This window comes from Aristolochia californica, unplaced genomic scaffold (genome assembly GCF_029961685.1).
Source record: "Aristolochia californica isolate CCGP_79_NKW_82.1479 unplaced genomic scaffold, dmAriCali1.0.hap1 SCAF_10, whole genome shotgun sequence".
NCBI lineage: Eukaryota > Viridiplantae > Streptophyta > Magnoliopsida > Piperales > Aristolochiaceae > Aristolochia > Aristolochia californica.
Genome location: NW_027181771.1, coordinates 25,434,067 through 25,458,430, shown reverse-complemented (window position 1 = coordinate 25,458,430; position 24,364 = coordinate 25,434,067). Strand labels below are relative to the sequence as shown.

The following is a 24,364-nucleotide window of genomic DNA, read 5'->3' as shown; positions in this document are numbered from 1 at the left end:
AAATTTACCCTCTTTTGATGTGCCTCTCTTTTTCATGGACTTGTCATTCTCAGCTTTTGAGGCTCCATTCTTGCCAATGGTGATCGTCTTCATAAACAAGAGGCCATTGTCCACTCATGACTAAGTACTACTTGTTCCTCCCATCTGGCTTGTAGGACACAGGGTAGACACTCCAAACTTGAACCCATAATTTGAAACCAAATACTAACTCGGCAAACAAAATTTTAGCCTCCTGTTTGGGACGTGGCTAATTGGTTTTCGTTCCCTCGTACGATGGTTTAGACTTTATCCTTCATTTGATACAACTAATAATAATATGATACAAACAACAATAACAATACTAAGAAGAAACATAAACTGACAAAGAAACAAGATAAAGAGTGAATCTGACCTTTAGAATATATATACAACTTGAACAAAGATAAATTGAACAAAAAACAAAAAGATCACAGACTAAGTTTAGCTTTCTATCACCCACCAAGGGAAAAACTGGGTTGAAACAACTCTCAGCCAATCATCCTATATTTGTACCCCTCTGGTGAAAAGGGGAAACCGGTGTCACTGATTTTCTAAAAAACAAGAATTAGAAGAATGTACAAAAAACTATTCGGTACCAGAATCATGAAAATTCTTTCCTCACAGCATCAATTCATGGCTGTGCTAGCTATGCTCTGATTTGTTAGCATGTTTACTGTCCTCTTATCCTGTTTCTTCTATCCTTTTCCTCTATATATAGCAACCCTTTTCTCCTACACAATTCAGACAGACAGAGGTGGGAAATCCTCTTCATCTTTCAGACGATATGCTTGCAGAACCCTGGGAGTTGGAACCGAAAAATGAATAGTTTCAGATACAAATATTTTTACAATAGAAAATGCACAATCAAGAATGCTTTACAAATTAGAAATCACATTAATAATAGGTCTGTTATCTTTTACAGACCACGATTTATTCAGGATCTCCAGTCCCATCTAGTTCTCTTAGGGCCACAATTTATCCAGGATCTACAGTCCCATAGTTTTCTTCGTGTAGGAAAACCTCCCACCCACTTGACAACTAACCTTTCCTGTCAGTGCGAGAACAGAAATAAAGGAGGATCCAAGGTGGCACATGCCAGAACTATTGCCCTGGATGGATAGCCCCAAAAAAACACAAAGTGGGCACAAAACAGGAATAAGTACTATGAAGTGATTGGATGTTTATACCTCTCCTCCTTCATAACCAACTCAGGTCTTGGCATTGTTGTCGTGGGCAATGGTTCGGAGCCATGGGAGTACTTTACAGGACCAGAATCCGCATGCCTTCCTTGTTCAGACAAATGACTGCCAAACTGAACAGGCCCAAAAGTCCCAAACTCCAACTGCTCAGGTGGGATTGCAACGCCATTGGCATGAGGAAACCCTCTACCAGGGGACCGATGAGCTGGAACAAACTCCACTGGGCTGTTCTTTCCATGTCCAGCCCCACCAAAAGCCGAAAGCTGCAATAGTGGAGGTGGAGGTGGAGGTGGAGGTGGAGGTTCATGGCTTCCTTTCTCTGGCAAGACTACCAAATCTGTTTGTGTCCCAGCCCGGCCATTGTTACGGGATCTTGGCAACTGGTTATTGTTGGCTGATGGAGAGCATGGTAAGGTATTCCTCCCTCCTCTACCGGGAGACTGCCTCTCCTTGTATGAACGATGGTTCTGCAAAATTCAGATTTACTTAACTTTATATTAAAGTTGGACACTCCCCCAAAGCAGAAAATCAACAAGAAGACCCCAGTTGTCAGAGAGCCAGCCACATATATCTACTACAAATTAAAACCAAGTGAAAATACTCAACCGTGTTTGGAAAGTATGTGCCTGTCCCCCGCGTCTTTGGCATATCTTCCATATTGAAAGCGCCAGAAATCAAGGGCGGGGTCACTGGATAGTAGGCATGGCTCGGAGGAAACTGGGGCCCAGGGACAATCCCATTGAGGCTCGCATGCAGGAATGCACCCCGTTCCAAAGCTGCTGAATGACGAGGGAGTTCCCGTGAGAGATCCCAAGGATTGCTCCGATACCCGGATGGAGAGAGAGGTGGAATAGGAAATACAGGTGCACTCCATACATATTCATGACAATAATTGCCATAAAAAAGACACTTGAGGTGACTATCAAAATCCCCACTCAGATCCGACAAGGTAGTCAAACCTTCAGAAATTTCACTTTGGCCCTTCATGCCACTTGAACAGGCAGTAGAATAATTGCTTGAGACCAAAATTGGTTTTCCACCATGCAATTCTTTGGATGGATCAGCATTTTGTCTGCAGAACATGAATTGTTCCATTGTTGAGCTGGCAATACTTGTATTCAGACCCTGCCAACCTGTCTCATGAAGTGGTAGAACCACAGCAGAAGCTTCCACTGCATGCACACTTGTCTTTGTCACTTCGGTTGAAGCAAGTTTCTCATCTGCAGGCTTCCCATCTTCAGAGAATTGGCCAGAAAAATACAGATGAGGTGCATGGTGGATCCTTGGCACCAATGAACTACATGCTTCAGTATTACCCAAAAGGGAAGATGATTTACAGGCTTCATTGGTTGTCCTGCAGCCTGAAAGACGAGCTGTAGCCAAATCTTGTGCATCGCCAGCCAAACGACTACCAGAGACAGAGCCCACTTCCTTAGAACTATTGTATTGTACAGCTGCCGAGTAACCCCCATATTTAGTGCACCTCTGTAATTCATCCCCAATCCCAATTTTCTTTTCCATACCTGAAATCTTTATACTTTTAATGTCCTCTATTAGGGCTCTCTTATAATCAGCCTTACTTTCTCGAGTTGTGCTAGAATCAAGTGAAGGGGACCCCACAACTGCCTTTTCATTTTTCCCCTCCAGAGGATTTTCCTCATCAACACTTTTAAATGAGATGGAACCAATCCCACTTGCACCATAAGGCATGGCAGAAATAGGATCATGAACATCTGGCCTCTGCCCACTTCCATGTCTGTCTAGAGTGTTTTGAAAGAACTTCTTTAGTTCATCTCCAATACTTTCTGGTGGCATTAGAAGGATCCGCCCAAGCTTTCGAGCTCCATAAGCAAATGCACTTCGTATTCTATAGAAATTACCTATATAAGAATAACCCAAAAATAAGGTGAAAATGGTCAAATTTATAATCGTACTTAAAATAAATACGTTGCCTCCTCTTCAAGGGCAATTATCCCCAACAAAACAATTGAGTTGTCAAAAAGAATTAATTGACCTAGAAAAAGCACCTGACCAACTCCTGTCCAAGGAACTCAACATAGTTAACTAAACAATTGAATTCGTGATTTCTACAAGAAAGAGAAGACCACATACCTTTACTTACACTCCGTCCAAGGTTATTGTTCTCTTTCATTGGATCAATTATGTTAAGATGCTTCTGGGGAAAGGCCCTGACATTTGCCTCTACAACCCTGGGTGGGGTGGAAAACATTTCCACACAGCTTTTAAGGAACTCCTTGCTAAGCAACAAATGACCACCATCAGTCTCTGGTGTCTCGGCTAAGGGACGAAACAAGGAAAATTAGTATGTTGATCAATTCAAGTAAATTGAAAATAAGTATTCACCTTCTTACCCACTATTTCTGGAAGTGAAGAAATTGCAACAGGACCATGTAGGCTGATGCAGTAGTTGTCCCAGTCAAATTTGCTAAAATAGTCCAAGAACCTGTATAAAACCTGGGGACAAATATGACTTGTTTAATAGGACCCACAAAGTGCTAGGCCCATATTAGAAATATTGACTCTAGTGTTATACCAAAGACTCACCGCCAAAGGACCATTCAAAGATGAATGGAAAAGATGGAAAATGTACAGGACCAAGGTTTCCAAGGCATATGTGGAAATCAATCCATGGTGAGCGCCAAGAATACGACTCTCATAATAGCACCAAGCTTTGATCAGTATAATACTTCGCTTAAAGAGATGATTCTTGCCAATTACATGGTCAACCTGTTGAAGGATAACCACAACAATTTAAGACATTGCAAGTAGGGAAATTTCTAAAACAAGTACGATTAAATAGATTCCGCAAACTGGATTTCTCAATTTACCCTAATGCAAAAGGGAAATGGAATTAAAATGGGAATCAGTAGAACTGGGAATTTAAAAGAGTATACACTTACTTGCTCAAGAAAGCATAGTGTACAAAGTCCACCTAGTTGATTGAAGGAGATGTCTATCACGATATTCTGGACGAGGCACTTGACAAGCTTGACCTGACAACATAAACTTGAGATCTCATAGTAATTGTGCAAGTCCAAAAACCAGTGGAACCAGAATCCTAGTATTGTTTATTGAATATATTCCCAAAACAGAAAGTTTGAACTTTAGTTTTTGAGGAACAATGTAGCGAGATATTCTAAATAACACAAAACAATGAGATAAAGGATGCAAACCATAAAAGTTCAAATCTGCACAGCATTTAAACTACAAGCAGAGTTTGATACCTAATAGTGATGGATCACAAACATGCTCTAGGTAATAAATAAGAAAATAAAGAAAAATGGAGAGAAAAACCTCAGCATGAATGTACTGCACATCCTTTATTTCAAATTCGCCACCTGGGTTCTGCTCTTCTCCTTCAAGGACTGCACGAACATCGTTTGCTAAAGCCTCTTCGACATTTAGACAACTAACTGTAGTCAAATCAATATCACCATCTGGAAGATATGTTTTCAGTGGTACTGAGCCAAATGGGAAGACCTAAAAAGATTTCTCAAGAGAGGTGAAGTGAATCAATTATAAATAGGCAATTCAGGAGATATTGCAGCTTTAACAGATCATAATCAGCCAATAATCAACCAAAAACGGAAAAATTAAAAGTCATATCTTCATCAACAACGTAAAAACATTAAAATCAGCTTAAAGACCATCAAGGTGAACCAATTTTCCATTTCAGAAAACAAGATGAACTGATTTTCGCACCATGGGTTTTCATGATACAACCACTACCTCATTCTGAATGGCATAGGAAGAAGGGAAACGGTAACAACTTTTTGTCCCCTACTTTTTTTTTAAATGAACTTTTTGTCCTCTATTGAATTTTTAGAAAAGAGAAAAACTTCATTGACTTGTTGTAATCTGAGTACATGAGCCCCTTATTTATAATAGAGGTAAGTAATAGAGTCCAATTACAATTAAAGTACCTTTTATCCCAATTACACCCAAAGTCTAACACTTAAAAGTAAGTTCTAGTATAATTAAACAACTCAACATAAATAGAAGACTAACATAACTAAAATACCTTTAAACTGAGACTCTTCTATGAGACATCCTTTTGTGAGATTCCTGTAAGACTCCACCATATTAATTTTGGCTCATGTAAGAGTCTTTCATATCTTCTCTTCAACACTCCCACTCAAGCAGAAGTTTATAACTTCAACTTGCAATGAAAAGGATTCTTGTTCTTCAATTTTCTTTACTGCAAAAAATTCTTCATAGACGCAAAAACTTCATCTTTTGTGCTCCCCCTTTCTTGAATATTTTGGTCACATAAAAGTTACCACAACATACACAACAAAATACCTCTTTCGTGTACTTCTTCTTCTACTTCTCCCCTTCAAGCTGAGGATAAAAAAAATATAGAGACCCAGCTTGGACAAAACCCAAGATGGGAGAAGAAAATCACTCCTAGTCATAGGCCAATGCTTCATACACCAGTCAAAGCGATCATAGTCTAAAACACAATCCGCTCAATTTTAAAGGCGGAAAACTAGCCCAACTTTAGGGCTTAAAAAAAAGACTACTCGTTTTTTAAGGGTAGCTCAAACACAAATCACCTCTTGGGTGAAGAATAAAAGACTTGACTCAAGGTGGATATTGGGCATACTCCTATACTTTTTAGGTAGTGGGTCTAGGCATACTTGAGGAAAATAACTTTAAACGAAAGGAGGCAACTACGCAACACTCATACTTCCAAAGTGACCTTTTATTTTGTTTTTTTTTTTTTTTTTTTTTTTGTGGGGGGGGGGGGGGGGGAGACCTAGGGGAGACTATAATGGTAGAACTTAATAAACTTGACCAAGTGTAACTTTTTTTGGGTACGGAAGATATACAACCAAGTAACAAAAACACCACTTGAAAACAACATTGATGCAAGGTATTGCATATCTTGAATGAGCACATCATGGAATGATTAAGTAGGACCAAAACTCACTGATTAGAAGACAAATTTGGCTAAAAAACTCGGATTTTAGGAGAAAAATGAAACTCAAATCACGTCAATGCTTGGAGAGAGAATAGGAGAGAAAATAAGGAAAATGAGAGATTTTCGACAAAATTGAGCTTTGATTTCTTATATCAATATCTCCAAAAATATAGTTCAAATTCACAAACGGTTTGTTAATCAAGAAACTAGACTCAAATATATTTAATTTGATCTCTAAATTGACATAAAAATAATCACTCTTGAATCTTTTATGACCTCTTGATTTTCTTCATTTTGTATATTGATCATTGCCGACTGCAATGTGAATATCTCCTTAAATATAGATTAGATTGACATGAAATGTTCTCCTTTTGAAACTAGACTTCAATATATTTCATCCAAAGTATAACTTAACTTCATAAAATATACTAATTTTGAGATAAAGAAGCTAATATATTTGGGGAATTTGTAATTTGGCCAAACTGAGTACTCTTTCTTCTATGACCAGCATGACCATTAACTCTTCCAAGATCGATATCTCCCTATAAAAAACTCAGATTGAGAATTGGTTGAATAGGTAAGAAAATAGACTTACAGATCTTTCTTTGGATATATAATTTTCCCTATAAACTCTCATTCTTTATGGCATAAGATAACCCGAAAGTAGAAAATTTCTCTTGCAGTCTAACCTTTGTTGCTTCAAATATCAATTTCTCTTTGTAGAAAACTCTGATTGCCAAAATTTATTTTGCGTTGGAAATTAGACTCAAATATCTTTCCACCAATATATAATTTGCTATATGAAAAGCTCCGTAAGGAGGTTCGAACGCCAAAAAAATCGCACACACTTACAGGGGTTCCGCCCCCACACCCTCGGGAGCACGGCAACCTTACTACGAAGGTCGATCCGCATACCAACTCAGCGTAGGGCGTTGATCAGACTCCACAACCTAATAGTTTGATCTCACACGATTGAGAACTCTCCCAAACACATTATCATAAAGATGTAATCAATCAACATTGGCCAGGAATGGGTCCAATTTGAAGAGAATTGGATATTGTTGGCCATGTGACTAGGTGAAAGTCTTTCCCGATAGAGGAATTTCCTGAAGTTCACAGTAGCAAATGAAGTCCACAAAGCCCCTCATTGAGGAGATTCTAGGAGACAATGGAGACTTTTCATTACAAAACTTGATAGCATTGAAATCTCCTGCAAGCAACCAAGGGATCGTCCAGCCTTAGACAAAGTCTAGAAGTTCATCCCAAAAGTGGCTTCTCTCTCTGTATCTTGTGGGTCCATAGACCTCGGCAAGGCCCCATAATCTTCTAGAGCTGCGATCACGAAGCTTCAGCCCTATGGAGAATCTGCCGATGCAATAATCCAGCAAGTCAATGCTGTTGGAATCCCATAGAATAATCAGGCCACCCGAGTGTCCAACCACATCAATTGCACGCCACCCGAGAGATGAGTAATGCCACAGGTCTCGGGTAATGAAATCAGTCATACATTCACACATCATTTCTTGAAGAATTACAATTGAAGGATTGCAAGAATAGAGAAACCAGCAGGATTGTAGCATGTTTTCTCGGCAAGCCAACTCCTCTCACGTTTCAGGAGACAATGATCATTTCTGAGGTGGTTTGTGGACTCCGGAATTATTGTCATCGCCCGACAAGTATTCATTGTAGACAATTCCCATAATACTGGCTAGGTTCATCATTTGATGATACCAGGTTTCATCATCATAACAGTGTTGCTCGGATTGAAGTGCAGCCACAAGCTGTTGCGACTGATCAGTTGTGAAGGAATTGAAGGCGCTCCAGGGCAGGGGCAGATTGGGTATGAATTGGGTTGCTGGAGTCGCCATGCAAAGTGCTACTGTTTGGAGCTCTTTGACGCCGTTGATATGTAGCTAAGACAAGGAGAGAAGAGACAGCTAGCTGGGCAATTCTGGTAGGCCTTGTAATGTGGCAGTTGATGGCAGCAGAGGTAGATTTAGTATCGGAGTGGTCATGGTGCGGTTGGGGGCGTGTTGGAGATGGTGGCGGGGTGGGGGGGGTTGAGTTTGCCATGTGCCTAGAGAGGCCACTTCCACGCATGGCAAGGGGGACTCATCCAGGCAATCAAAAAGAGGTAATTGTGGCTCGGACAAGGTTGAGAGGCAGGCCATTAATGGGTTCTGAGTTTCAGTCTGAAAAAGCTGGGGAGTGAATAGCTCAGGGGAACAGTTGGTGGCAGAAAAGGAGTCAAAAGGCTGAGGAGACAAGGTGGCATCCAAGGACTGGGCTGGGGGGGCAGGCCTGACAAAGATCTGAGTCTGGTGTCTGAACGGTGCAGGGAGTCAGAATTCAAAGTTACCAGGTTGTGATGCACGACTCGGCCGAGTGACAGCACAGTCAAGGCGGGTTGGGTGGCTCAATGGTTGCTGGATTTGGCGTTGCCGTCTCTCCTGCCGGTGATGAGGATCCGAACAGTCAGCGGTGCTCAAGTCATCTAACACCACCTTGGTCCAGTAGTTTTCGCCCACCGTTATTTTGAGAAAGGAGTGGCCAGACCAGTGCTTCATCGGAGTAATGAAGAAACGGGTAACATCCAGTCTGGTTTTTCGAGAGGTGTCATGCGCCATTCTGAGTGACCACCCATTGTAGCAATACCGTGGAGAGTGTTGTCCGTCCATAAGTCCACCGGAATACCTCAAATAGAAATCCACTGCCCAAAAGGATTGGCAGGAATGGATAGTTCCCACTCCATAATTTTCAATAGTGATAGTTGGCAGCAGGATAGGACGTTCAACGCAGAGGCTTTATCACTCGAGGATTGAAAGAGGACAAGCCAGACAAGGGGGCCCAAATAGGAAATTCTCGACAAGTAGTCCAGCTGAAGGCAAGCGTTGAACCAAAAGGCGAGGCTGCAGTTATTCCAAAGGGACTCGATCATGGTAACAAGAACAGCAGAAGTGAGGGATTGTCTTCCTCGCTGCAGGGAGTCAAACGGGAGATTGACAGCCAGAGGCGAGAGTGGGGAATGAAAGGAGTCAACATCAACATGAGTAGGTAACAAGAACAGCAGAAGGGAGGTTGTCTTCCCTGTGATCACTCTGTTTTCGATGCTTGGGGAAACGGGTCCTGGGATCTTCGTCTGAGACGCAGCCTCACTGATTAGGAGGTCATTGCCATTTGAAACCTGATTGAAAGGCTTGGCAGTATTAAGCTTTGTGCTCAGGTAGCCGATCCGATGATTTGGCTTCCTGATGACAACGGTCATTTCTCGGTGTCTACAGCTTATCGTCTTCTTATGGGCTGGACCCGGCCTCCCGCCCCTCACTCAGTTGCCATTTCTTAGCATCTCTTGGCTCCTCCCAAGGTGAAATTTTTCCTCTAGAGCGCTTACTGCAATAGAATCCTCACTACTGACAATCTCATCCGGCGTGGCAATACTTCTTCTGATCCCCTCTGCCACTTCTGTGGGCTGGACACTAAAACTATTAGCCACCTCTTCCTTCACTACACTTTCACCTGGCAGGTTTGGACTTCTCTAATTGACAACATGGGCCTCCATTTTTGCATCCCACATGACCCGAGCACCATGTGCCGCTACCCCTCTGGGGTCCACCTCCCCATCTTGGCAAGCTCTTTTTATCAGCCTACATTGCCTACATCCTCTGGTGCCTCTGGAAAGAGAGGACCTCCCGGCATTTTGATTGTCTTCCGCTCAGTTGCTAAGGTGGTTTGTACTACTAAGGGCCTCATCTCCACCTGGATCTACACTTGAAAAGAATTTACGTGCCTTTCATGTGCTCCTCTCCTCACCAATTGGAAGGTAATTGCTCAGATGTTCATTCCTTCAGTCCCCCCCCACCGGGTGGCTGTTTGGACTTCCCCCTTACTAGTTTAAGCTCAACTCTTATGGAAGTGCTCTTGGGAATCCTGGGATGGCAGGCTTTGGTGGGGTGATCTTCGATCCCAGAGGCGCAGCTATTATTTCATATTTTGGCCCACTCGGCATTGCATACTCAAAAGTTGTCATTAGATGGTACTCCACCGCCTCCTTCCCTCCTTGGCATCATTGGCAGCATTTTCTTGATATTTATGGATGTTGTCTCCTCTATTTCCTATTCTTGGTCTCATGTACTTAGATCAGCCAATACAACAACTAACTCTTGTGCTAAATTGGGTCCCTCCCTTCAATCTCTTTTTGTTAAGGGAGGCCTCCCTTGATGTATTTTCTTGCTTTCCTTTGAAATAAAATCATCACCGTTTCAAAGAAAGAAGGCTACTGAACAATTCAAAGACTACGTAATCTGACTAACTAAAAGAAAATTTACAAGAAATTTAGGGACTAACAAAATTGAATCTAAAGACAAGGAAGAAGTAGGCTTGATGGATCCTACTCCACTTTTTTTTTTTTATATAAAGATGTATTTATATTAACAAGAGAAAATTTACAAAGGAAGAGGGAGCAGATCCCTAACCACAAGAGATCGCAGGGACACTCCCTGCTTGGCTAGCACATCTACTACCAAATTTGCAGATCTCAGAATGTGAGACCATATACAAGAGAGGATCCTACTCCACTAACAGAAGAATTGGAACCATCTGCAAGAGTGACTTGTTTACACTGTGAGGACGAACTAAAACTATAAACAATGATGATACACCTGACATGTGTGATGTTGCACCAGAATCAATAACACAAGTGGATACTGGAATCACATGCAAAGCAGACTCACTTAAATAGGCCAAAGCGGCTTTAGGTAAGGGAGTGGATTGAGGTATGGATGCAGAGGAGGAAGTCAACTGAGCCATCCTCCATAGCAACCACTGCATCTCATAAGGAGCACCATGTACAATGTCTCCCACAAGAGTAATAGAGGTCTCAGTGTCTTCAAAAACACTAAAATTTGCCAATGCTGGTTTACCAGATTTTTTCCAACATTTGTCGAAAAATGGTTGGTGTATCCACAATGTACACACCTTTTGTCTCCTTTGCTTTCACCTCAACCTTGAACTCGACCTTTGCTTACCTCACCATGGCCACAAGGAGCTTATGATCAAATTGACACATTCTGAATATTAAGGGCAGTAGCCTCAACATTTTTTACCTCTTTACTGTTGGGTGAGAGTATAGCCAATTCAGCCTGCATGACCTGTAGACGACATTAGGAAGAGAAGGCACATCATCTGAAGCTTACAACTGAGCTCGAACAGCATCACACTTGGAGCCAAACCAGCCAAAAATTTGGCCACATAAATCTGACTCTATTGTTTGTGTAGCTATTTCTCATCAGTGGTGAAGGGAAGATATATGTTAATCTCTTGTAATATACTTTAGAATTCACTGTAGTAGTCAATAACTTCTTGTCACCCCTTGCAAGACTAAAGAACTTCGATCATAACTCGTAGATGCATGACAAGTTACTCTCCTGAGCATACATTATTTCAAGTGAAATCCAAATCTCCTTGACTGTCTCACAATTCATAATCTGACTGATGAGCTTGGATTCCATGTTGTTAGGTAGCCACGTTAACTTGGCTATGCTCCGCTTCCCAATCATCATTTCTAGGAACTGGAGGGTCTCTCAAGTATTTAGTCTTTCTCTTGGCTTTCAAATAGATACTCACTGGTTTTGACCAACTTAAGTAATTTTGGTCATTCAATTTTTCAGTAGTAATCCCAATTGTATCATTCCCATCTGAATTTCCTGTTTCTCTGATAGATTTAAACACTTCTCCAATATCAACCATAATAAAGTTGCGCAGGCCATATGAACTTTAGACTAAATCAATTAGGGCAATGAAAAACGTCACCCCAAGAACAATTACTCAATTTGAGAAGCATAAGATCCAAAAACAATTGGCAAGAGAGGATGATGTCAAGCTTCCAAATGGATGACACATTCAATAGACAGGATGGACACCTGCACAGGCAGTAATGGGTAGGATCCCAGCAATAAAACCCTGTAGGGGCAAAGAATTGACATAAAACTGCTCCAACTAATAATAGAAGCCATCAACCCTAAGGTTAGGGTAGAAAAAGAAGAAAAAGTTTTGATCTTTAACCTCAATTAAACAAAATTCTGGAATTTCCCTTTCCTAGAGTAGATGAACCCTTAGGAGGAAGAGGGAACAATTGAAGAGTTCTACAGCAGAATCTAACGCTTAGATAGCATGTAAAATTGTAAACTTTGTGACGAAAGACAAAGAAGAAGAGAAAAAGAGAGAAGTAGAGAGAAGAGAGAAGAGTGTGTGGGGGAGCACTCCAAATCAGGAAATCGAGCCCCTCTCCTTTCATTAATCACAACTTAAGTGAAGGCTTGCTAAGTTACAGAAATAACCCGTACAACTTAAACCCTCACTCAGTGTGGATTATCTAGGGTTCCTTTCTTTTGGAGACGATGCAGGATTCAAGAGAGAGGTGTGATGAGCGAAGAGATCGAAGAGAGCGAGAGAAATCATATCGAGCGAGAGACACGACGCGAGAGAGAGAGAGGAGTGACGCGGGGGGAGAGGTGCGACACGAGAGGAAGATTCGACGAGCGGCGAGCAAGATCTTCGCCGAGAAAGACCAGACCAAGGGAAGAGGCTCCAGCGGCACCGGAGTGGGGGAAGTAACCGTCATTCCTGATCACAAACTCCTTTTGATCGGGAAGATCAGCCTCAACGCCATTCCCATGGATGGAGTCGGGCGGTCTTTCTCCCCTCTCGCAGGCGACCGCACCCTGCGACTGCAGATGAAGATGTTTTGAGACCTGACGTTCCACAATCACCTCCAAGCTACAATTCCAACGACGCAAAGAGGACAAGCAAGTCTGACAGACCACATGACGCTCTGAGAACCGGCGAAGAGGAAGATGACCCCAACTGGACCACCGTACATCACCAAAATCAAAGGCAACGGCGTCCCTGGGGAGCTATGATGCCTCTGACGACCCCGCTACTCTTCTCCTATGGGCCCACACACAATGCCTTCCATCGCTATTCCTGTTTCAGCTGGCTCCTCCTTTCTCACAATGCTCTCTGCAACAATTGTTGTGGACTCCAGCCCCTCACCACGGACTAGGGAGCTTTGGTTGGGTCCCTAAAGGTTTTGTTTCCGCACTATTCGATGTGGAGGATGCGCAGAGTGCTGCATTTCACAGCACAGAGATCTCACAACAATGGCCCGCATAACCATCCACGAGGCCACCAACTCCGGCTTCGATTGGACGCAACAAGCCTGTGCCATCCGGCATTTCCTCCCGCACCCCCAGCTGCCCTGCACCAGATCTCCCCATCCACTTGATTACCCCCCTCTGCTCCCGACCCCAACAGCCTCCACCACCCCCTGCCCAACCCCCCACCCTAGCAAACCCCCCAACCCAAAAATCAGCCCCGGCTTCAACCTTTGTCCCTGTCATTGTTCATTGTTCGGAGCCTCCTTTCGAGGAGTCACCCTTCTATTGTAATCCTTCTAGAATCCAAAAGTCAGATCCTTCTGACGCTTTTGTTCATGATCTCTGGGGTTGTAATAACTTGAAATGGCTTGCTATTAATGCAAATGGCTCGTCCGGAGGCCTTCTTCTACTTTGGAACTCCTCCATGGTTGAGGTTTTAGATCATCTGATTGGTTCCTACTCTATAGGAATCAAGCTTCACGACAAATGCACTAGGTTCACTTGGGGCTGGCTGGTGTTACGGTCCCACCCGTTAGTGGGAGCGCCGCTCTTTCTGGGAAGAGCTCACTGACCTTCTGCCCCAATAGCCCATTCAGTGGCTCCTTACCAAGGACTTTAACGCTATTCGTTTCTACTATGGGAAGTCCCCCCTGCTACTAGAATTTCCACCACCATGAGGCAGTTTGCGGATTTTATTGGCAGCTTTGAATTGGAAGAAATCAACCTCTCTAGCAAGACGTTCACGTGGTCAAGCGGACAGAGGCCTCCCATCCTGTCCAAGATTGATCGCTTCCTTGTCACAGGTGACTAGCTCCAGCTCTACGGGAACACTTACGGTTTGATCTTGGGTCGTGTTGGCTCCAACCACTAGCCCATTCAGATTGACACCAAGCTTGACAAATGAGGCCCTACCCCATTCAGGTTTGACAATTCTTGGTCGGCAAACAAGTACTTTGTTGATAGCATCACCTCTTGTTGGGGGGCTCTTGGAGACCCCAACTATGATGGCTGGTCCCTCCCACGTAAGCTCAAGCGTCTCAAAGCAAAAATATTGGTCCTCGAAGCACCGCCTCAATGCCACCTCTCACAAGTCCTCTCTTCAGTCTCAGATCGCTGCCCTTGATGTGAATGAGGAGCAAATGGGCCTTACTTATTCCAGAGCCTTCTTCACACTGAACAGATTCAATGGAAGCACAAGGCCCGCTTCAAGTGGTTGGCTGAGGGCGATGCCAACACAAAGTTCTTCCATGCCATCGCCTCGGCCCGCCAGAGGACTAACCGGGTAATTTCCTTGTCTATCAGCAATAAAATTACCTCGGATAGTGCCTTTATTACTAAAACTCTTCTCAGTTTTTTTGCAGATCTTTATCGAGAGGAATGCCACCATCACCCCGGCCTAACTAGGCTCTATTTCACTTTGATTTCTCCCACCTTAGCAGCTTTCATTGAACTTCCCTACTCGGACTTAGAGGTCTAGGATGTGGTCTTGGGTCTTCCTCGAGATAAGGCCACGAGGCCTGACAGGTACAATGGGGAATTTTACAGAGCTTGCTGCCTACTCTGAGATCGGACTTCATTTCCATGATCCGCAATTTTTATGACTGAGGGATCACCTTCAAGAGTGTTGGTGCCTCTCTTATTGCCCTAGTGCCTAAGAAAGCTAGTGTTGAGCGTCCTCATGATTTCAGACCAATCAGCCTAGACTCAAGCCCGTACAAAATCATTGCTTGTATCTTGGCTCGCAGGCTCAAGGTTATTCTTTCACCATCATCCACAAGGGTCAGAGTGCTTTCATTAGAGATCAAGACATCCTCGATTCAGCTATGGTCACGCACAAGATTATCGATCACTTTGTCAAGATGGGTCTACCAAGGTTTGTCCTCAAGCTTGATCTTGAGAAGGCATTTAACTGGGTGAGTTGGTCCCTTCTGGATGACATTATGCAACGCATGGATTTAGGGAACAGAAGGAGATTTTGGATTCACAGTTGCATTTCCTCGGTTTCTTACTCTCTACTCTTTAATGGCACGGTCTGCAGTATCTTCTAGGGTTATCGTGGTATTCGTCAAGGAAACCCCCTCTCGCCGCTTCTCTTCAACATTATTACTAAGTACATGTCATCTATGTTCTACTATGCTCGCAGTATTGGTTGGCTTGAGGCCCTTTCTAACCAAAGTTGCTTTAATATTCCCCTACTCTAGTTTCTGGACGACACTATCTACTTTAGTGTTGGCACGCTTGATCAGGTCTGCAACATTAAGGCCGTTCTTGGCCTATTTGAGATCACTTCTGGTCATAAGGTTAATTGGGGAAAGACGACCATCAAGGGATATCATATTGACCCCCCCACCCCCCACCCCTACTTCAGCACATGGTAGACACCTCTCACTACCTGAGCCTTCCTCATACTAATTGTCGGCCCCAGATGGGATTATAGGCCCCGATCATTGAGCAGCTTGAGTGGTGACTCTCCACTTGGAAGGGTAGGATGCTCTCCAAGGCGGGCAGACTGACTCTTCTCAATTCGTGCCTTGTGGGTATTCCCAACTATTTTCTCTCATTCCTACCCCACCCCGCCTCCATTAGCCGATGCATTGACATGATCAAGAGATGCTTCTTGTGGCGTGGCACTAGGAATGAGTTATGTTACCATCTTGTCAATTGGGACAATGTTTGTATGCCAAGTCCTTGGGCGGTCTTGGGATCAAACGCACCAAGGAGATGGGACAAGCCTTGTTACTTAAGTGGTTCTGGAAACAACTCCCCCTTGGGAGCGTCCTAGAAACCAATTGTGGCCTCCAAGCTTCGGCGTCTTGGTGATAGATGGATCTCTGACAGCAGCAGACGTCACCTCTCACCTATCTAGAAGGCCATGTTCCATCTGTTTTCCACATTCCGTGATGCTATTCGGTTCTTTGTTGGGGATGCTCCAGCCTTTGTTTTTGGACGGATTGGTGGTCAGGCGATCCCTCTTGCCTCTTCCTACCTGGCTCTTCTTCAAATCACCTCCTATCATGACCTCTCGATCTCCGATGTGCGGGGGAATGCTCCTGGGATCTTCGTCTGAGACATGGCCTTACTGATGTGGAGAAAATATCTCTGTGTCACATGATTGATGGTCTTGGCAATGTTAAGGTTCACCCTCTGGTGACTGACCGGCTGATTTGGCTTCCAGATGACAATGGCGCTTCTCAGTCTCCTCGGCCTATCGTCAACTTATGGGTTGGACCCAACCTCCCGCCCCTCACTCGGCCACCTTTGCTTGGCAGCTCTTTGCTCCTCCCAAGGTGAAATTTTTCCCCTAAAGTGTCTGCCGCAACAGGATTTTCACTACTGACAATCTTATTAGGCGTGGAAACACTGCTCCTGATCCTCTTTGCCCCTTCTGAGGGGTGGAAGTTGAGACTATCAGCCACCTCCTCCTTTGTGCTTTCTCCTAGCAGGTCTAGACTTCTATGATTGACAGCATGGGCCTCAGTTTCTACATCCCCCTGACCTACACACCATGTGCAGCTACTCATTTGGGACTCGTCTCCCCAGCCTCGGTAAGCTTCTATTAGTTGCTTGTGTAGCTTACATCCCTTGGTGCCTCTAGACGGAGAGGAACTCCAGACAATTTAACCGTGCTTCATGCTCTGCCGCTGAGGTGATCTGTGTTAAACGGGCCTCATCTCCATCTGGATTCGCCCTCGGAAAGAACTTGTCTGCCACTTTTGTGCCCCTTCCCACACCAACCGGAAGATTATGCTCAGATGTCCATTCCCTCTACACCCCCACTGGGTTGCTGTTTGGGAGCCTCCTCCCACCAGCTATTAGAAGCTTCACTTTGACGGCAATGCCTTTGGGAATCTGGGGTTGGCTGGCTTTGTTGGGGTATTTTTTTTATCCTCGAGACGCGGTTATTATTTCTTAGTCTAGTCCTCTCACCGTTGTAGACTCGACCATTGTTGAACTCTCTGGTCTCCTCCATGGGCTTCGCATTTTCCAAAATCGCTTCAGAGGTCCGTTTATTGTGGAGGGAGACTCCAAAGTCGTCATCGGCTGGTATTCCACTGCCTCTTTCCCCCCGTGGCATCACTGGCAACTTTTTCTTGATATTATGGACATTGTTTCCACTACCTCTCATACTTGGTCTCATGTTCTTAGATCAGCCAATTCGATTGTTGATTCGTGTGCTAAATTGGGTCCCTCCCTGCAATCTCTTGTTGTAAGAGGAGGCATCCCTTGATGTATTCTCTTGCTTTGCTTCGTAATAAAATCATCACTGTTTCAAAAAAAAAAACTTATACCCTCATATCTCTTTGAATACTACTCTGAACTTTACCGAATTTGAAACTAATACTTATAACATGACACTTAGCCTATGGCTAACTTTCAAGGTACATACGAGAGTAGGGAAAACACCAAAATTCCCTTACAAGGATTCTAACACACTAAATCAGAGAACCTGTTTGGTATTAAAGGTATGAACCAGGTATAAGCTGATTCTAAAAAGATTCATGATTTTGCCATGATTAAACCACCCAGACAAATAGTAAAGTGAATCTGCAAATAGGAAATACCAATAGCAATTGTGAAGATCATACAGCCCACAACCCACTAGAAGCACGACTTCCTTCCCTAACCACTAATGTCATACTTCATTTATATAGCCAAAAACTACGGTTGAGAGATCAGGTTACTGAGCCTGGTAAGGATCAAGTAAGGCTCACTATCCATACTTTTCAAAAAAAAAAGGTAACTTTTGAATCATTCAAGGTTCTTCCTTTCCTATGATAATGGCAAAAGAGAGTTATTAAGAGTAGAAATATTGTAAAAATGCATAGCTGCAGAAAAAACAAAAAAGGCATGTACAAGCTGTACAGATTCTTGGAGAAGATTAGAAAAGATCAACATGCACTCCAACATCATAAGCAAAGAAATATGCCACATTCCGAGATCTGCTAACTCGGCAGCAGATGTGCTTGCCAAGTCGGGAGCAACCTTTCTCTTTGTTAAAATATACATCCTTTTAAAAAAAAAAAAAAAAAAAAAAGAGATTTACCATCTTTTCATTGAGCAGAACAGCCAATTGTAATGACATAAATTCACATGCATGTGTCTTGAAAAAAGAGGTAATAATAACTACAATTACTATTATTATTATCATATTACCCTTGATATTGATCCTCTCTCTTTTTTAGTAAAATCAATGGTCATTTTATGTGTTCTCTTCTCAACAAAATGGAAATAATAATTATTAGTTTTTTTGTCTTAAAGTTACTATATATTTTTGGGTATATATTGATATTATAAGCACTATAAATTATAAGTGAAAACACTTGAATACAAAAGATGATACCATATGAGAAGCATCATTGCAAAGAAGGTAGAGCCACAACTCATGGCCTCTGTGACCTATGTCATCTTTAAAATCTCTCAATACTCTCCACATCTTTGCAGCCGTCCCATTGTTATCTATTCCAGTTTTATATTATCTATTATTTTGCACCTAAAGCGTATATATGATGAAATAGTTGTTTACAAGTTTCTTTAAAGGTATGTTCCAAGAGCTAACACAATTTCAGATGATCGAGCAAAAGCAGGTGTTTCAAGATCATTGGTTTTTGAGGCGGCTACTTTGCATCATGGTTAAAAAACTATGTGTTCTCTTCTCAATAAAATGGCAATAATAATTATAAGTTTTTTGGTCTTAATGTTAATATATATTTTGGAAGTATTATGTTGATATTACAAGCACTATAAATAATAAGTGAAAACACTTGGAAACAAAAGATGATACCATATGAGAAGCAAAATTAGAAAGATGAAGCCCACAACTCATGGCCTCTATGGCTTTTACCCTCTTCAAAATCTCTCGATAATCTCCATTTCTTTGAAACTGTCATATTGTTACTTTTTGAGCTTTACAGTATCCATTTTTTTGCAGCTAAAGCGTATTTATGATGAAGTAGTTGTTTACAGGTTTCTTTGGAAGCATGTTGCAAGAGCTAACACAATTTCAGATGATCGAGCAAAACCAGGTTTTTCAAGATCATGGTTTTTTGAGGCGGGTCTTGTGGAGGCCGAAAGATCTTTCTCCGCTTCTTAGTAATCATGTTTTCTCCTGTTTAATTTCTCCAGTGTTTAATTTAAGAATATCACCATCATTTAAAAAAAAAAAAGGAAGAAGGTACACAGCACCAGAACGTCATACAAGAATTGCAGGTTCACAATGTGACACACTTTGATTAAGGCCAAGTTAGAAGAGTCTGTTTTGTTGATAAAACGGCAGATTACTTTCTTGGAAGGAGAAAGGTGACAAGCATTTTAAAATAATAGTAAGTAAGATGCTAACTTTTAGCTTTTTTTAGTGATCAGACAAAAGAAGAGGATAGCCCTGGAATGAGGGGGAGGGGGAAGATAAGGTAGATAAACTGATTGAAGGGCAAGAAATAGAAGGAAGATCTGGAACACATTTAAAAAGTAAATATAAAAAAAGAATGCATTGATCAGAGCAAACAATTCAAGATTTCCTGTCAACCACCTTTTCAAATCACAAAAGCCACTCTTATAGATGACACAGACAAATAAATGTAACTGACAAACAAAATGCTGACATACCAAAAGAGATCAAATAAATGGATGATTTCTACACTGACACAAGAATCAAAATATTTGTAATAGAGAAAATCAAATACAAGGAACAAACAAACATGAGAACAAAAAAATGGATCAGCGAAAGAATAATAGCAAACTGAAGTAATACACAACTACCTCAATATATGACAAAAAGACCATGCATGTGAATCCACCATAAAGGGTCCAAACTTCCGCATGCACAATACAAACAAAAAAAGAGAGAAAAAGAAAAAAAAAAAGACATACACGGCGGCACACAGTCAATTAAACAAAGGAAAAATTAAAACTGTTGAAAAGCAGAAAGAGGTGCCAGACATGCGGCAGAGGACGGCCACATAAAAACCGAAAATGGGATAAGAAGAAAGAAGCAACAAAAACTACTTCAATACAACAGAATGATCATCGGTCAAGTAAAAGAATTTTTAACGGCTCAAAGCAAATAAATAAACTGCATACAGGGACGCCTTGCTACAGTAACAATGAAAAAACTCTACAATATATATAGCCGATCAAAAACAGTATCTTTCGGAAACGCGTGATGAAATTGAATGGTGTAAATGTACCTACAGAACAATGAGACATTAAGTGACTGAAAAACCGAGGAGCGGTTCAATAAATTTCAAGAAAGAGAAAAACGAAAAAGAAGAAAAAATATCGAAAAAAGAAAAAAAAAACGCACAGACGAGCACAGACAAAGAGCAGCACTCGCAAGCAAAGACCAGAAAAAGAGAAATGACAACTTCAAAATAAAAATAAAAATAAAAACTCACCTCGCAGCCAACCCACCCTCTTATGAGTCGCTGAATGTAGTCTACAACATCTTTTCTCCTCTGCTCAGAAACAACAGTCGGTTGAATTCGATAAATAATCTCACAAGTCGTTTCTTCACCTCTCTGTAAGCACTCTGCAGCAATAGACAACGGAGGGGGGTTGGAAGAAGGAGATGAAGACGAAGATAATGGACGGGAAGAGGACGTGCTTTTCAAGAAGCCATTCGGCTGAGGGGCCCAAACTTGGAGATCGCCCATGCAATCAAAAGCTGGAATTCGACCACCCAAGAAAATCTGCTGAAAATTCTCAGAGGTCAACCATGCCGTCCGGGCCCCTTAGACAGGCAAGGGCGAAAACATTGTTACTTTGAAAGGATTGAAGGGGATTTTAGTAAACACGGCGTCCAGATCATTCAGAATCCATAAAGGAGGACCAAAACAGAACGGAGAGCAAATATATTTCGATAGGCCTGCCTGCAATCGAAAAAACAACGCCCAAGAGACGATAGAGATAATGTAAAATAGGAAAGGTTAACACCGGGCAGTCGCTTCAAAATAGAGACTAAAGGAGATTTTAGAGGAAAAAGGTCGTTGGTTGAATTCGATCAGCGGCTTCCTTCTTTCCCACAGATGGTTTTGCTCTCGCTCCGTGTTCTTCCCGTCCCTTTCCTCAAGAACAAAAAGAGAAAACCCAAAGTCGCTCTCTTTCTTTGTGGAATCTGTCAAAAAAACAACACAGTGAGAGGGACCCTCGTTTTACTTCAACTGTGCTAATTGTCCGTTCCTTGTTTAAGGGCACGTATGTCCCATAGGATCATATCCACTCTCTCGCGCCAGATAGCCTCGCAAGGGGTTCGCCGGGAATTCTCGGATTTCTCCCGCACTGAAAGTCTTTTTTTTTCTTTTGTTTTTTTGGTAACTCACTCAAAACCTGTTTTGTATAGTATTACAGCATGCTGCTCATAAGAGTAAGAAAAGGGAAATAGGAATTTAGTTACCTAATTAAGTAATTAATTAATTAATTAGAAACTTGAAATATCATCTTCATGCAATCTCAATAGCTCAACCAATTTCCTGTAAATATTTTGCCTTATATTAGCTTGGATGGTGAGGCTATGGCAGACTATGATATGATTTATTTGTGGCAGATAAATTTGGATTAGATAGATTAAGATTGACAAGTGGGTTTTATCCATATAGGCTCAATTTTGGAACATCTCACGTTTGTCATTTTTCGAAAGGCACATTATCAGTTCTATGAAAGTTTGGTTTGTCTTGATCTCATTCACAGTTTAACGTGCATTGGTCGTTAACGACAAAGATTTTCAAATGCAACCGATCATAACAATTAGGGTTTACGTGTCACATTTACAAAGTCAAATAATTATTGCCTTCAAAAAAGTTGAATAACGGTAAGATGATCAAACAATTATTTGTTGGTGTGTATATGTCCAGTATTTTTGTATCATGTCTATTACTAGAACTCTTTTTAGAGTCTTATAAAGGCGTATATAAATTTACATGTCTTATACCAAGATCAAACATTGAATGTTTCCAAAATATAACCTCATATGCTCTTCATAAACAATATCTATAATGAGTTGTCATGAAGATTTAACGTATTCTTGAAAAATCTCATTCATTATCTATTTAAGTGTTCTTTCTATTTCATGCCCAAAGACTACAGAACTTTATTATATCTTATGTTTATGAATATGTTGAATTTTCATATCATATGAAAATTAGATTGAGGACGAATAAATCAAATCTAATATGTTTGTGTACAAAGATAACAAATTCATCCATAGATAAAATTAAAATTTAGGGCCAGTTTGGAACCTACAAAAGAGAAAAGAAAATAAGAGAAAAAATCACTTTCTATCTTAGTTAATAAATTTTCTCTCACAAAATGATACAATTTGGGGAGAAAAGAAAATAAATGAAAACTTGAGAGAAAATCTTAATCATCAAAATTTTAAAATATTATTATTTTCTTTTCTTTTTCATTTTTTATTTGTATCCAAACAAGAAAAACTATATTTCTCTTCCATTTTTTTCTCTCATTTTCCATGGGCATCCAAACAAGAAAAAAAAAACCTCTTTTGTTTTCTTTTGTTTTCTTTTGTTTTCTTTTGTTTTCTCTTCCTTTTCTTTTCTCTCCACTTTAGGGTAACTTATTTTCAAACAAACATGTTTGTGTTGTATTATAACCCTTTTGGAAATGGAATGGCATAATTTTTGTGTTATGAGAAGATTGACAGTTTCAATGGAAAAGTACACAAGCAAAACAATATTTCATCACTCCAAAAAATATATCTAAGGTGGATGAAAAAATGAATTATAAAAAAAAAATTGAATCATACATTGATGCATTTGAGAAGAATGTGATATATGGAATTCTCTTGCAAAAACTAAAGGATGAGAAAGAAAAATGCTCGAGAAGATTGAGGAGAAAAAGAAAATGAAGGTATGAGAAAAGCAAGCCTATACATCTAAACTTTCTTTTTAAAAAGTAAAATTTTAATATCTATTTGAAATTTAATTTTCTCTTTTTAGCATAACAAGGTAATGTGTTTTTTAGCACTAAAGTCAATTATTTAAAAATTATTTAAAAATGATTAGTCATATATTTAGCAATTACAATGCATAATGTGCATAAGGTGCATGTAATCCTTTTTTAAGATTTATAAAAGTTTTTCAAGAGAAAATAACATTTTATGATCGATGTTGTTAACCAATCTTGGTGCCATATTTATGTGTGTACATGCATATGTATAATATTAAACACACGCATAAGAGATGACACACAGCATTATGTAATCGATATAAAATACAATTATATGTCATTGTCACAAATACCCAAATATGTAACTATAAATAAAAAAAAAGGAATTCATGTTTAAGCCTTCAATCTAAAGCTATTCGTTTGAACACCCAACAACTCTAAATAAATAACTCTATTAAACATTAATTTTGCAACAAATATATCACCCTCAATAAATTTGTGAAAGTAAATTGCATGTTTGAATAAAAAACTTAGAAATAATTGATAACAAAAGTTTTCTTTTGAGGACTATAATTTGCATTATAACCCAAAAAAGTATCAAGTTTTGACTATCTTTTAATTTAAGATACATTTGTTTTAATGTAATAAAATTTTAAATTTTTATGATGGTTATCATAATGTTGCGCATAATTTTATTAGTCGAACAATTAAGAGTCAGGAAAATTTATCAAATTAAGTAAATGTTACATATATTTTGAAGAAAAATAAATAAATTTTAATTAAAAATAAGTTATCTAATTCATAGAGAAAGATGTGAACATATTTTTGCATCCTGTAGAGAATTAAGAAGGCCTAATAGTGTTATTTTCTTGTTCCCAAAAACATATAATACTTAACTCTACAAGGGAAAACATAAAAAGAAGACATTATTAACTAAGGAATTTGAGATATAAATTATTTTTGAAAAAATTTAAACTTTTGCCATCTTTTTAAAATACTATAAAATTTGAAATACTTATTTTAAAGAAGCCTATTCATAGAGATAAGTAATTAAAACTAATTAATACTTACCAAAGAAACTTACATTTATTACATAATAACCCTTTATCTTTTTCCTATATTCCTATTTTATGTGTTGGCAACTCATATAC

General features: G+C 40.5%; 1 protein-coding gene across 3 annotated transcripts; it reads right to left on the bottom strand.

Moving 5' to 3' along the window:
• Positions 1 to 376: 376 nt before the first annotated feature.
• Positions 377 to 21,362, bottom strand: LOC137934873 (uncharacterized). Of its 3 annotated transcripts, XR_011109214.1 has the most exons (10): positions 20,708 to 21,362; positions 4,533 to 4,718; positions 4,139 to 4,231; positions 3,783 to 3,965; positions 3,590 to 3,692; positions 3,330 to 3,515; positions 1,824 to 3,097; positions 1,206 to 1,684; positions 943 to 1,066; positions 740 to 816 (listed from the first exon to the last, which is right to left on the bottom strand). XR_011109214.1 is itself a non-coding variant. In XM_068779435.1 (9 exons), the coding sequence occupies exons 1-9, from the start codon at positions 20,963 to 20,965 to the stop codon at positions 759 to 761; spliced, it is 2,820 nt and encodes a 939-aa protein (XP_068635536.1). In that variant the 5' UTR covers positions 20,966 to 21,362; the 3' UTR covers positions 377 to 758. The 3 variants fall into 3 exon arrangements, 1 of the variants encoding a protein (XP_068635536.1); XM_068779435.1 differs by lacking the exon at positions 943 to 1,066 and having other exon boundaries at positions 377 to 816; XR_011109213.1 differs by having other exon boundaries at positions 943 to 1,684.
• Between the last annotated feature and the right edge of the window lie 3,002 nt (positions 21,363 to 24,364).

Coding starts and splice junctions, on each gene's coding strand:
- LOC137934873 (XM_068779435.1), bottom strand. CDS start 20,965: ATGGGCGATCTCCAAGTTTGGGCCCCTCAGCCGAATGGCTTCTTGAAA. Junction 4,232..4,532: donor TGCAGTACATTCATGCTGAG/GTTTTTCTCTCC, acceptor TTATGTTGTCAG/GTCAAGCTTGTCAAGTGCCT. Junction 3,693..3,782: donor CTTTGAATGGTCCTTTGGCG/GTGAGTCTTTGG, acceptor ATTTGTCCCCAG/GTTTTATACAGGTTCTTGGA.